This window comes from Echiichthys vipera (genome assembly GCF_963691815.1).
Source record: "Echiichthys vipera genome assembly, chromosome: 20".
Classification (NCBI taxonomy): Eukaryota; Metazoa; Chordata; class Actinopteri; order Perciformes; family Trachinidae; genus Echiichthys; species Echiichthys vipera.
In genome coordinates, this window is record NC_139845.1 from 5,798,820 (window position 1) to 5,811,021 (window position 12,202).

Below are 12,202 nucleotides of genomic sequence, written 5' to 3' on the forward strand. Positions count from 1 at the left end.
CAAAATGTGACAAGAACTGTGTGTGCTTCTGAAAACGATGGCTATTGATGTGTTGATTCTGGCGTGTTAAGCTACGGGTGCAACAGTTCAACGAGCCCACGATTCGATTTGTGTTCTTTGGGTCACAGTTTCCCTTTGGTTTGTTTTGGACTTTAGAGAGAATAAAACACAATAGTTTCCAATATCTCTATCTCTTTGTGCTCGACAATACAAATTAAATTGTATAGTAGCAGCTGGACCTTTAAAAAAGTAACCTTACTGACCTCCAGCTCAGATATTTTCACACAAACTGAACTGGAAGGTTAAATGAGCAGTGCTGCAGTTAAAACAATTTACTTAGAATAGGCCAGATACAAAACAGGATGTAAGGATGACTCTGCGGTAATCAAACCTGATGAAACAGATACTACTGCTTCTGAGAAACTGGCTTGTCAACAGGCCTCTCAATACTTACTCTGCTATGTCTAGATATCCGCAGGAGGCTGCAGCGTGGAGGGGGATCCAGCCCTCATTGTCAGGCTGGTTGATGCCGGCTCCATGCTCCACCAGGAAAGTCACCATGTCAACATTGTCATCAATGCATGCCTGAGAGGAAAAGAGAGGGAGAGACAGAGAGAAGGGGAGTCAGGCCACCGTAGGGAAGCATAGAGCGTGACCTGCCCTGCACACATGCACATGAACTTAGAACAGTGGAATGGCCTGTGCTAAAGTTACAAACTGCTTTCATGAGAGGAGCATTGCACTGCATCTGATAGATTGCCATGCGCGTCCAGAATTGTTTGGGAATTTTGGCAGCCGGAGCATTCCCAAAATGCCTGCACATAGCGGGGGGACTTGAAATACCACATAACATAGTACTGCTGATGGAGGCATTGAGGTGCTGTGCCTATGTGCTTTATGCAGGAAGTAAGAGAATTCATCTTAAAAATTAAAAAAAGACTGCTTTTACTTAAGCATTCTGCCAAAAACTTTCGTACGCATGATACATCAAACCACTGAAATAACCACAAACACACCGTATGCTCTTCTCTTACTGAGCAGCTGATGAATCACTCAATTAAATTCACATCTGTGGTTGAGCAAAAAGTAAAACAGCTTCATTTGCCAGCAGATTTTGGCCCCAGAGTCTGTCCTCTTCATTTAATGAATCCACATCATTAGGAACTTTGCTGTTCTCTGGTGCTGGGGACAAGCTACAGATCTTAGGCCCGTCTCTGGGTTAAGGACAGGAGGATGACCCTAGCAGACGTGCCATTAGATGGGAGAGGAAACCGGAGCGCTTTAAGGAAAATTTAAATACAAGCAAAACCATTAAAATGCCTCAGTTAGGGTCAGACGTAAGACTACGCTTGCTGGGGTGAGTGGTACAGCCACTGGCATCATCCAGGCTGTGGAAAGGGTTCACTAAATGTTTTGGCAGAGGACATCTCCGATTTTCCTAATGTAATTTCATGGCATGCAGTCAAAGGGAAGTCAAAACACTGGGTTGAAAAGTGGCAGACCACCCAAAAATACATCACGCATGTCTGATAATGACCGACACATCCCAGACGGTCACCAAAGTCTTAATTTTCTTCACACTGTCAATTTTGTTGTATAATAGTTTTCTGAAACCCCAGACAGCAAACAATAAATGAAAACAGTGAAAACAAAAGTACCCACAGAAATAAATAGCAGCTGCAAGCGGGAGGGATCTAATTTAAGATCTTCTGACAGAGGAAGTGGGAGATTATATGATTTTATTTGACATTGTGAAATCATTTGCACCAGGGTGGGCGTACTTTGACTTTCTGTTGAGCATATGATCAGCACTTGACTGTTTACCAATCAAATGTTAGTTAAAGAGAAGAGGAATTGACACTTTATTTATCTTTAGACCTTTACAAGCAAGGCTTAAAAAAGGCAAATATGTTATTAGATGACCTATAATCAATCAAAACCAGTGGAAAGCCTATGGATTTCTGCATGATACATTTGAATAAAAACATTGTGTAAAGCCGAGCAAAGAGTCTGTCGTTAAGGCGATAATGGTGGCCTAGGTGGTACACTAACTATGCAACTGCAACATCCTTAGTGTATGTCGTCGCCAATCGTTGGCTCCTCATTTCCTGTCTCTTCTATTTGGTCTACAGTCTACTGAAGGAGGCAGTGCACCCCCCCCAAAAAAAATGGTTTTGGCAATGCTCTGCCAAGAACCTGCACCACAAGCCGATCCATGACAGTACTGTCGCTAATCACTGATGTTTTGCAGACAAACACGATTATACAATTTTTGACTAGCCTAATTGATACCAAGAACACTCTTTGGTCATATCTGTGCATAATTAAGCAAATATTTCATAAGATCTTGTTGGTTCGATACAGTTGCATACTTAATATTTCTTTTAAAAAGCACACAGAGAGGGAGTAAGACGTCAAGGAGGTTACATTTCTGCTCAACATCCAAAACAAGACAGACAAAAGCAGAAATGGAGAGTCTGCAGTGGACACTGAAGAGCCCCGTGGTTAAGAAGTTAACTGAAATCAAAAAGAAGTTGACCTTCAAAGCAGTGGTCTAAAACAAAGTCCTCAAGTGGGGGAAAAAAAGCACAAATCTTTCTTCTCAAGCATTTCTGCCGTTATCAAACACGCAAAACGCTCAACGGGTATGAACTGATATGTAGATCAAACACGCATGAGTGACAGCTGTTGTAGTAAATAATCAGTAGAGAGCGATTCACACTGAAGCATTATCAAAACCAAACTTTGCTAGCCCAATCCCATCACTCCCATCACTGAACACTGTGCCTGGACTGCCTCGCTCTTTCTCCTGGGGTTGCTATGACAACGACAGCGTTGACAAGAGAAACAGATACACATGAACACACAGCGGCCTCACGTTCAGGGCACACGACTATCTGGGTGGAATCCTTGTCCAAATTTGGGCCGTTTACAACGCCGTACATGGCCAGAGCTGAAGAGTGCCTGCAAAGGCCTCACTGAGCTTATCTGACAGTGTGTGTGTGTATGTATGTGTGTGTGTATGATTTGGTTGTGTGTGTGTGTGTGGGGGAGCTAAGAGGCAAAGAGTTCCTTAAGGTGCAGATGGACTTGTTAACAGACTGGCTTCATCTGACAACAACGCAATACACTGTATTGCTTTGACAGTGCTGCAGCTCTCATCACTAGTGAAATGTCACCCTCGAGGGTTTGTGAGCTGGACGTCACCATCATTTGCAAATTATGGGACTGCGCTGTGCCAACACATGGCAGCTTGTGTTCTCCATCCAACTCCACAATTTGGTAATGTCAGCAAAGGCGCCAATAAAAGTAGCGGGACACTCACGACTTCTAAACAACAGAAGTCCAGCCACTACATCATAGCCCCTTGCTCACATTATGATGAGTATTTGTCTAGGAAGACGTTTCACCTCTCATCCAAGAGGATTCATCTGTTCATGTACCCAGAGGTGAAACGTCTTCCCTGGACAAATAACCGAGCCCAGTTGCTGTTGACTGAAATTGCTTTGGGGATAACAATGACCTGGACAAATGTGAATATTCACAGGTTTAATGATGAGTATTATTTTTTCCCCTCTGAGGGCACCGGAGGATTCGAGGTTATTTTTCACGGGAAATCGAACTCTTTGGTCACATTCACATGTTGTCCTCCAGAGATTCATTATAATGCATTTTATGTTCTAGTGAGTTTCGAAATAAAGACAAGAGGCACTGGTGGAAGTTGAACTGGCAACAGAGACGATGCTTACTCTGCATTGTGCCGTTTAGTTTTTTTTGAATCCCAGTTTTTTAAATGTGAATATTTTCTGGTTTCTTTAGTCCTTTATGACAGTACTGTGAATATCTTTGAGTTGTGGACAAGGCATGACATTTGAGGATCAAACAACTAATCGATTAACGCGAGAGTAAACGATGATCACTAGTTGCAGCCCTGTTTTAAATCGCAGACTAGACAGTACTCTGTATTGTCTGTGCACAGTTTGTTTCTTGAATCGTAAATACAGAATCCTGACTGGTCATTTCTTTTTGTGCAGGTACCCTGAAGAAATGTGCATGTTGGCTGAGAGACAGGCACCATCTGTGTTTTTTGCAGTGCAAGTCCACTTTTAACATCAGGTGATGCGAGCAAACACCTCCTTGAGTTAGTGTACTTTTACGTGTACACTGCGCTGACTTTCCTTTTTTGACTGCCGTCATGGGATCGAAGAAAAGGGATTGTTACAGCTTTGTGCTTTCTCTCATCTGAAAACTGTCCTCCATGCCCTCCTCTTAATCCTCCCCCTCAGTCATTCCCCACACACTTATTATCTCTTCAAAGTCTTCTACTCCTCTAAGAATGGAAACAAGCCCCTTAAGGCGAACGCAGCGCTGGCTGTGACCTCCCCTTTTTCGGTTGCGTCACCAGCCTCCCTCCACTGGCTCCTCCCAGCAGCTATTGGAGCCCAACAAAGGTAATCCCTTAATGGCTGTAATTGTGTGTGGCTGACAGGTGCCAGAGTGACAGCCTGCATCAAGAGTATGCAGATTGCTTGGCCAGGGGGACAGGAGAGTCAAGAGAAAGTAGCCTGGCATCCTTTTTGTTTCTAGCGCATGGTTGAGTCCTCTTCGTATGCACTACACATGATGGATTTTTCATACACCTACATAGTTTATATAAATCTAAAAAGACAAAGTGTTTCATATCTAACAGCAGGCAGAGGGAGTGAGTCAGACAGACAGTAGAGGAGGGGAACATGACTATTAATTGAAGCTATATTAAGAAACATTGTGGGCCTTAATCCTGTCCCACACATCCCAACCAGGCCAATGATGACATATAGGATGTGTGCTGTGCTCGTAGTATTCAGACATTTTATGACTCACTCTCAAGCAGACATGTTGCCATTTAAACCTGTTTAGCCAGTGTGCCTGAGAGGGGGAGAAGACAGGAGGCCTTGTTAAGCATGAAGGTAATAAGATGGACGGCGCTACGCGGTAGGAGTAGGACGAAGCCATGAAATTAACCAAACCCGACTACCTCAAATACACAATACCCGCAATGCCTGCTAAACTACAATAGAAAGTCATACGGATACAACGTATGCTACACTTAAAGAGGGCAAAATGTATCTACGGTTGGCTTTTAAAGACAACCATCTATAGATTTGAAAGCTGTTTTTTAGTGCAGGAAACAATTTTACGTGATTTAAAAATGTGTCATATAGCTGTTTATTTTATTTGTATTTTTTTAAATGGTCAGCAGTTGACTAATACTGAACGTGTAGGGATGTTCAGTATTCTTTAATAAAGTTACTTGTTTAAGAAAGCAGCTTTCTGGGCACATTTGCAGAGTTATGTCGGTGCAAAATCTGGGCACAATACACATAGAAAAGGCCTATTTTCATTCCAGCTCAAACGTTCACTATATCGGCCACCACATTGGTAACAGGGCTGTAACAGTACATCGATCTGGATCAATATATCCATTCAAAGACAAAAAACTCAATATTTTCGACTTTATCCCGTTTCATGGTCGTTTTTATTAAAAAGAATAGTTTGTTTGTTGTCATTTTAATGTCTGGAAGCGCTCAGTAATAAAATCAAATGTCATATGAATGTCAAATCCTATTTTAGCTGCTTTCCGTGAGTTGATTTAAATGTAACCGTTTGTGTTAAATGGGCAGATGATATAGTTTATTATCGATCGTACCGTGGCAGACTTTTGGCAAATATCTTATTGTTATCCAAGGAACCGATATAATATCATAACGTGATAAAAGTTGTGATTTACACTCGCAAACTTTTAATTTCTACCCTCCAAAAAAAACTGATGGGACTGTAGTTGATTCCTAATTTCCATTGTGATGATAAATGTACTGTATTGCAGGATCGATGATGATACTAAGGTCTGCTCCACATATCCATGTACATTTAATTCAACCTTAAAGTTACAATGTCACACATATAGTAAACCTGAGAGAGCCAAGGTTGGTGCATTGATTAAGAGAAAGAAATATTGACTTGCCAAACTCCATGTGGCAGCACGTTAGATATCACTTAACGTATCCTGTCAATCCTTCCTGATAAAAGGACCTCTCTAATGGAAACACAGGCTTCTGGGAAGTTGACGTAACAGTAAAAGGAAAGAAAAGGGAATAAAGTACTAACCTAATCAATGGACACATGATGTTCCTTTTGATTGGTTGATAGCGTTTCATGTGCATTGTGTGGGTTAGCTTCTGTAAACAGCTCCATTAGGCTTTGTGGGATTTGGTTTGCAGTAGAACAAGAAAATCAGGGAAAATCACTCATCTTCAATTAGGAATTAATTGAAATTACAAAGATATTAACTGTGGCCAATGGGAGTCAAAGGTCTTAACTGATAAAAAAAAAAAAATCCATAATCTACAGAAAGTAGGCATGATTAAAACATTTCCTTGGTGGTAAGAGAAATAGTCCGTCCAATCTAACAGAGGGAAAAACTGAAGCCTGAAATCGACACTTAACAGTGCCGTAAAGTGGAAACGTAATACCACAGGCTATCTAAAGTTTATATTGTAGGAATGCAAAGTGTAGCGGGATCTACTGTAATGCTTCAACAGAGCCTATTTGATACTTGAGGTTGTGACAGACCACTTAGCAGCTTATTTCACAACTCAGGACCGCTTCATGTTCTTTTTCAACTCTTCAAAACATTAGCTCTAAATCACAAAACGTGTCTGTGTTTATGAGCTAGTGTAGAGCGCATTAAAATAAACATCAGCCAGACGTCACTGGACAGTCAGCTTTTAATAGTCGAGAAAAAAAAGATGGACTCCAGGGGCACTTTATGAAAGAGCAGGAAAGAGTAACCTGTCTCAAGGAAACATGACGCAAAAACATACACATACTGGCCTTACAAGTGAAAAGCAAACTGTTAGCTCCGGCAAACATTTACATGTCATCAGGCCAAACCTTGCTAGATAAATAGTGGTTATAAATTCTTGTTAAATGCAAAATACCTTGTCAGTGCTGTTCATGTTGACTTGTCATATTAAAACAAAAGTACAGTTGCACGTCAACAAATTCCTAAAACAGAAAGGTAAATAAAAGTAGCGCCGTGTATACTCCATTTACGCATCTCCCACTTTAGACAATCATCAATTAACTGCACCCGTGTGGGGATGACTCTATGCACTATCAAGAGAATAATTTAATAAACCCTCCCAGGCCAGTGGGGATAAATATGGGCAAGATTAGGATAGAAACAATACAGTGTCTACCATATGCACCGGTCTAATCCTGAAATAATATAGAGGCATTCAAGCCCTACTCCCTACTAGCGCCGCAAAAAGAAGATGGACTTAGCCATTCTCGGAGCGGGCCCAAAAATGCACCCATGACGTGCACCTAAGAAAGGAGGCCGGTCTGTTGCCACGACAACAAAGCCAAAAAGAGAACATGGGTTCAGGCCCTGTCAGTCTTTTGAAAGAAACATAAATAAATAGAGAAAAGACTTCATTTTAAAGCACACGGGGGTTGCTCGAACAGCCCCTGAAGGCAGCGTAAAGAGCAAACCACTGTGAGACAACATCAAAAAAGTAATGTTGAAAGGAGCATCATGAAAAAAGGCATGACTTAACTGTTATTCAAAAGACTCTCATGACCTTTTATGGCTTCTATATATATAAAAAAAATACTTTTACATCTTTAATTGAATACGATGTCCCACAGAATTAGATTCTCTTTGTGTATCTGCAGCTGACGGGTGGACGTGTGCATGCTTATGTATACAAGATGTATCCTACAAGCTTGGTCCTTACCTGCTTTCTATTCTAATAATTTACTTTAATAAAAACTTTTCCTAAGGGCAACAGGTGACAAATGCATCTTATGATGTGAAGCTGAAAATTGAAAATAGATTGAAGGAGAGCATTAGGAGGAGTGTCACAATTAGTAACCATTTACACCCCTACAACAGTGAAGCAACGCAGACACAACATCCTCGTCTAATACACAACTCTCTCTGTGCTGCTGTTGTAGCTGTCTGGGAACCAGTATATGGGTCTTCCTGCTCTGCAGCTTCATTTGGCACAAGTGGCAATCACTTTATAACATATACGATTTGTTGCACTTGTGATGTTTAAATATTGTGTTGGTGCATTTACTCGCTACAACACTGTAACAAGTGTATCGACCCTTAATGTTTCCGTCTGTGTGCTTTACATTTACACAAACCTCCATCGCAAAGGTCATGGGCTTCAGTCTTTGTTAACAGGAACTTAAGTGGCTCAACACATACACACAGAAGACAATTACAACATTTAGAAATTTTGCACCACATGCTTCACTTCAGAAAGACAAGTCTGACACCCCAGACAAAATACTTCATTCTTCATGCTATAGTAATAGGGGTGCAGCTACTGTGTGTGTAAAAAAAAGGGTAGAATTTTTTTTTAACCTCCCGGGCCATCGTGCAGAGAGCTCCGAGCTTAATTTAGCAGCACTCCACATCAAGGAGACACTTTAAGACCCCTCCCCTCCTTGACTTCCTTTAGTAGCACCCTCAGATGGCCAACTCAAGCACCCTGCAGAAAGCTGCCCATTTTACTGCTGAGAGTGGCAGGGAACTCAGTGGCACAGCAAGCTAACTCAATTGTGCTAGCATCTATCCTAAAATGACAGTCACAATAGTGCACAGCCACGATAATACCCATGACTGACAACAGTAGGCCCGTGCGGAAAGGAATGTCATGAGAACCGTCATGGGTACTCCATAAAATCTGCTTTAATTCAGACTGTGACTCTTATGATCCCATAAACACTGTACACACATCACATCAAAAACACATAAACACAAAAATAAGTTCAAGCTCATCAGCATCACCTTTTCTAAAAAAATGCTCAAATAAACTCAACAAAGCTTTTGGTAGCGGTGCATCAGTTATGTGGCTCTCTACTTTATACACTCATACGGTTATAGATAAAGGTTTTCATTGTCTGACATATAGACAAAATCTTGGGACAAACAACTCACTCAAAGCATGATTTTAAACAACTGCAAGTCTCTGCTTAGTGCTTTTTAAAGCTGTATTATAGGAACGTATTAAAACGAGACGTAAAGTTTCTCAGATATCAAACTGTTAGCCGTGAGTCTCAGTCCATATTATCATGTATTACCATTTTTATTGTTTATACTCCTCCTCCTAATAAAACATGCTACGGACTGAAATGTGACTCAGAACTGAGGTCTGAACTGTGGACTTTGAGAATCATTCCTCCCCCTATTGAGGGTTACCCTGAGCGTAGCTTTCATCACCCCTTTTACCCTTTATTCTCTCTATACGTGCACATAGTTTGGGGCTTTATTTGCTAATGGTGGCGAGCTTTGGTTTGTGGTGCTCAATCATGGGATACTGTCATTCTCAACTCAACAGAGACACGTCTTTTCAGAAACAATGTCCAGCTCCTCAGGAAAACCCACGGACCTCACTGTCAACAGTTTTCATAAGGAAAACCGAACCCTCCACTGAATAAATAGTCCCAATGAAAGCTCCCCTCATGGATTTCTGTGGATTATGCTACATTTACTTAATGTAAAACTACAACAGCAACAAAACCAAGAGAGCATCACAATGATGGGGGAACAGCTGTTCAAACCACCAAGGCGCAAAAAAGGCTCGAGTCACACTCGCTTCGATTGTGATCAGGAGTTTGGCTGGGATCAAAGCACCTACACAACCGCAAGACAGTCAGTGCCCTTTAAATCACCTTGGCATATGGAGAAGGGTGATATCACCACTACTCTCTCTAAGAAAACATTAGCAAACACACACTTCACTTGCTAATTTTTGCCATCCCTTGCGATCATCTGGTGCCTTCAGTAAGCCCTTTCCACTGTTCTTCTTTGTGTGATGTGTGTGTGTGTGTGTGTGTGTGTGTGTGTGTGTGTGTGTGTGTGTGTGTGTGTGTGTGTGTGTGTGTGTGTGTGTGTGTGTGTGTGTGTGTGTGTGTGTGTGCGGTGGGGAGAGCCACGACTTTATTTTGTTATTAAGGTGTTAGGTTTCTCAAATATTACATGTGCAAATGGTGAAAATAAAACAAGAGGCTTGTTGGTTTTCAGAATATAAGGTTAGGTAATCCACAATAAAGCTTAGTAACACTGACTTTTTGTTTTTCCTCAGTGTTGACAACAAAACAGCTTCTTCTGGAGCTCAAAACTGGCTCTTTCTTACTTTACTCTTCACCCTCTCCCTATAGTAGTAAAACTTCATTCTGCAGCCACCTAACCAGTAAGCAGCAAGGCCCTGGACGAGCATACCAGTGGAGAAATTCCCAGATAAGTAATACCCCTAGCCTTGGGGCTTCAGGCATGAGCGCTTTGGCCACTCCTCTCAGGCTACGTCATCGGCTCAGAGGCGCGCAGCCACTTCCACAAAAGGAATTCCTTCTTACCGCCTGCATGTACGTATGAGTGCATTATGTGTCTGCGTTTACATATATATGTGTGTGTGTGTGTGTGTGTGTGTGTGTGTGTGTGTGTGTGTGTGTGTGTGTGTGTGTGTGTGTGTGTGTGTGTGTGTGTGTGTGTGTGTGTGTGTGTGTGTGTGTGTGTGTGTGTGTGAAACAGATCCGTCCAGTTAATGAGAGATGTGGTGGAAAAAGATAAAATGTATAGAGGAAATAAAACAAACCAGACATGAATAAAAAAAAATTAAAAAGCATGACACAAGGTTTATTAATTGTATACTTGTGTGAGAGGTTTTAGCTTGAATGTTCATTCTGTAAGGTGTACGTCTGTGTGTGTTTACAACTGAGACAAAGGGCTCACAGCTCCTGTGCTATTGGCAGGGTTCATGAGGCCAGAGGGTACGAGGGGGAGGGTTAGAGCGCTGCAGGGCGACCAGCTGGGTCCCTCCACTAGATGAGCCCTGTTGGGAGCTGTAACCAGACTACATACACATGCAAACACACGGCCTCTGCCTTCAGAGCTCTAACTGCTGTTGCTGCTACTGAGGACGACCATATATGGCCCTGGGATTCCCATGGAAAAAGAAGACCAGGATTGAGGAAGAGGGGAGGGGGAAATGCCGGCGAGATTGCAACTGTATGGTTCACTTGGGCTTTTGCACAGCAGCCAAAACAATAGCCCCACTTGACAGCCAAATTAGTTTCCATGTGCGGGGTCCGAAGGCGAGAGGGCAGATAGCCACGGAGAGATGGCAGAATACGACCTTCGTTGATATTTCCATATAATAGGACCCTTATGTGGAGGCTACTATACGGAGGACAGTAGATAGCTCAGTCAGCAGTTACTGACAGTCAGTCTACTAAAGAGGCATTGAGTATGGTCCACAGTGCACCGCCCCCCCTTCCCCCAGCGTACTGGCACTTTCACCGCTCATGCCAACAGGCTGTGAGCCCAAGAGGTTAAATGGATAGTGTGGGTGCCAGGGTCTGCCCAGCAGGCATTCTACCAATTTATAGCCATTACCAACACAAATATGGATTGTCACTAGAGCAACGAGGCACCACAACACATTAGGGCTGAAACCAACGATTCTATTCATTGTCGATTTTTTCCTAGTTTGATCAATTGGTTGTTTTGTCTGTTAAAAGGTTCAGAAAATTGTGGAAAATGTCAATCAGTGTTTCCTAAAGCCCAAGAACTTGTTTTCCCCACAACTCAAACGATATTCAGTTTCATAGAGCAGCTTTAAAGCAGAATTTCACTTTCACAGAAACTTAAAACTTACTCAAACCGATTGATGATGAAAATATATTTTTTAAATTGACAGCTAATCGATTGCTTTTTGTAGCTATACAACATACGCTGTACTGCTACTACACTGTCACCAAAAGACCAAATCTGCACTTGACAATACAGTAATTTCTACTTTCTTTTCCTCTATTGTGCCGCCCCAGATAAAATTTAAGGCAATTTTATACAGATAAAATGTTGACCTCCGTCATCTCCATATGAGAAACAGGTTTAAAAAAAAAATCAATTGAATCCACCACAACACACGATGTAAAAAGCAGAAGAGAACGCATTTGTTTGCCTGATATTAAATCATTAAGCAAGGCAGTGCAGATATCTGTATGCTTACACGTGTGTACATGTGTCTATGTCAGAACTAAAAGAAAAGCGAGTGGAAGAAGCAGGCTCACTAGTGGAGCCTCAAAGAGGAAATGAGAAAAATAAACAGCCACTTCCTGTTCCTTTCTGGCCTGAAATCTCCAA

General features: G+C 41.9%; 1 protein-coding gene across 5 annotated transcripts in view; it reads right to left on the reverse strand.

The window, feature by feature from the left end:
* The window catches only part of ppp1r12a (protein phosphatase 1, regulatory subunit 12A), a 54,739-nt gene that overhangs the window by 32,131 nt on the left and 10,406 nt on the right, over window positions 1–12,202 (reverse strand). For all 5 annotated transcript variants that reach the window (XM_083934774.1, XM_083934773.1, XM_083934772.1 and 2 more), the window contains exon 2: window positions 455–585. In XM_083934774.1, coding sequence (XP_083790900.1) covers window positions 455–585 — 131 coding nt within the window. The remainder of the gene's footprint in view (window positions 1–454; window positions 586–12,202) is intronic.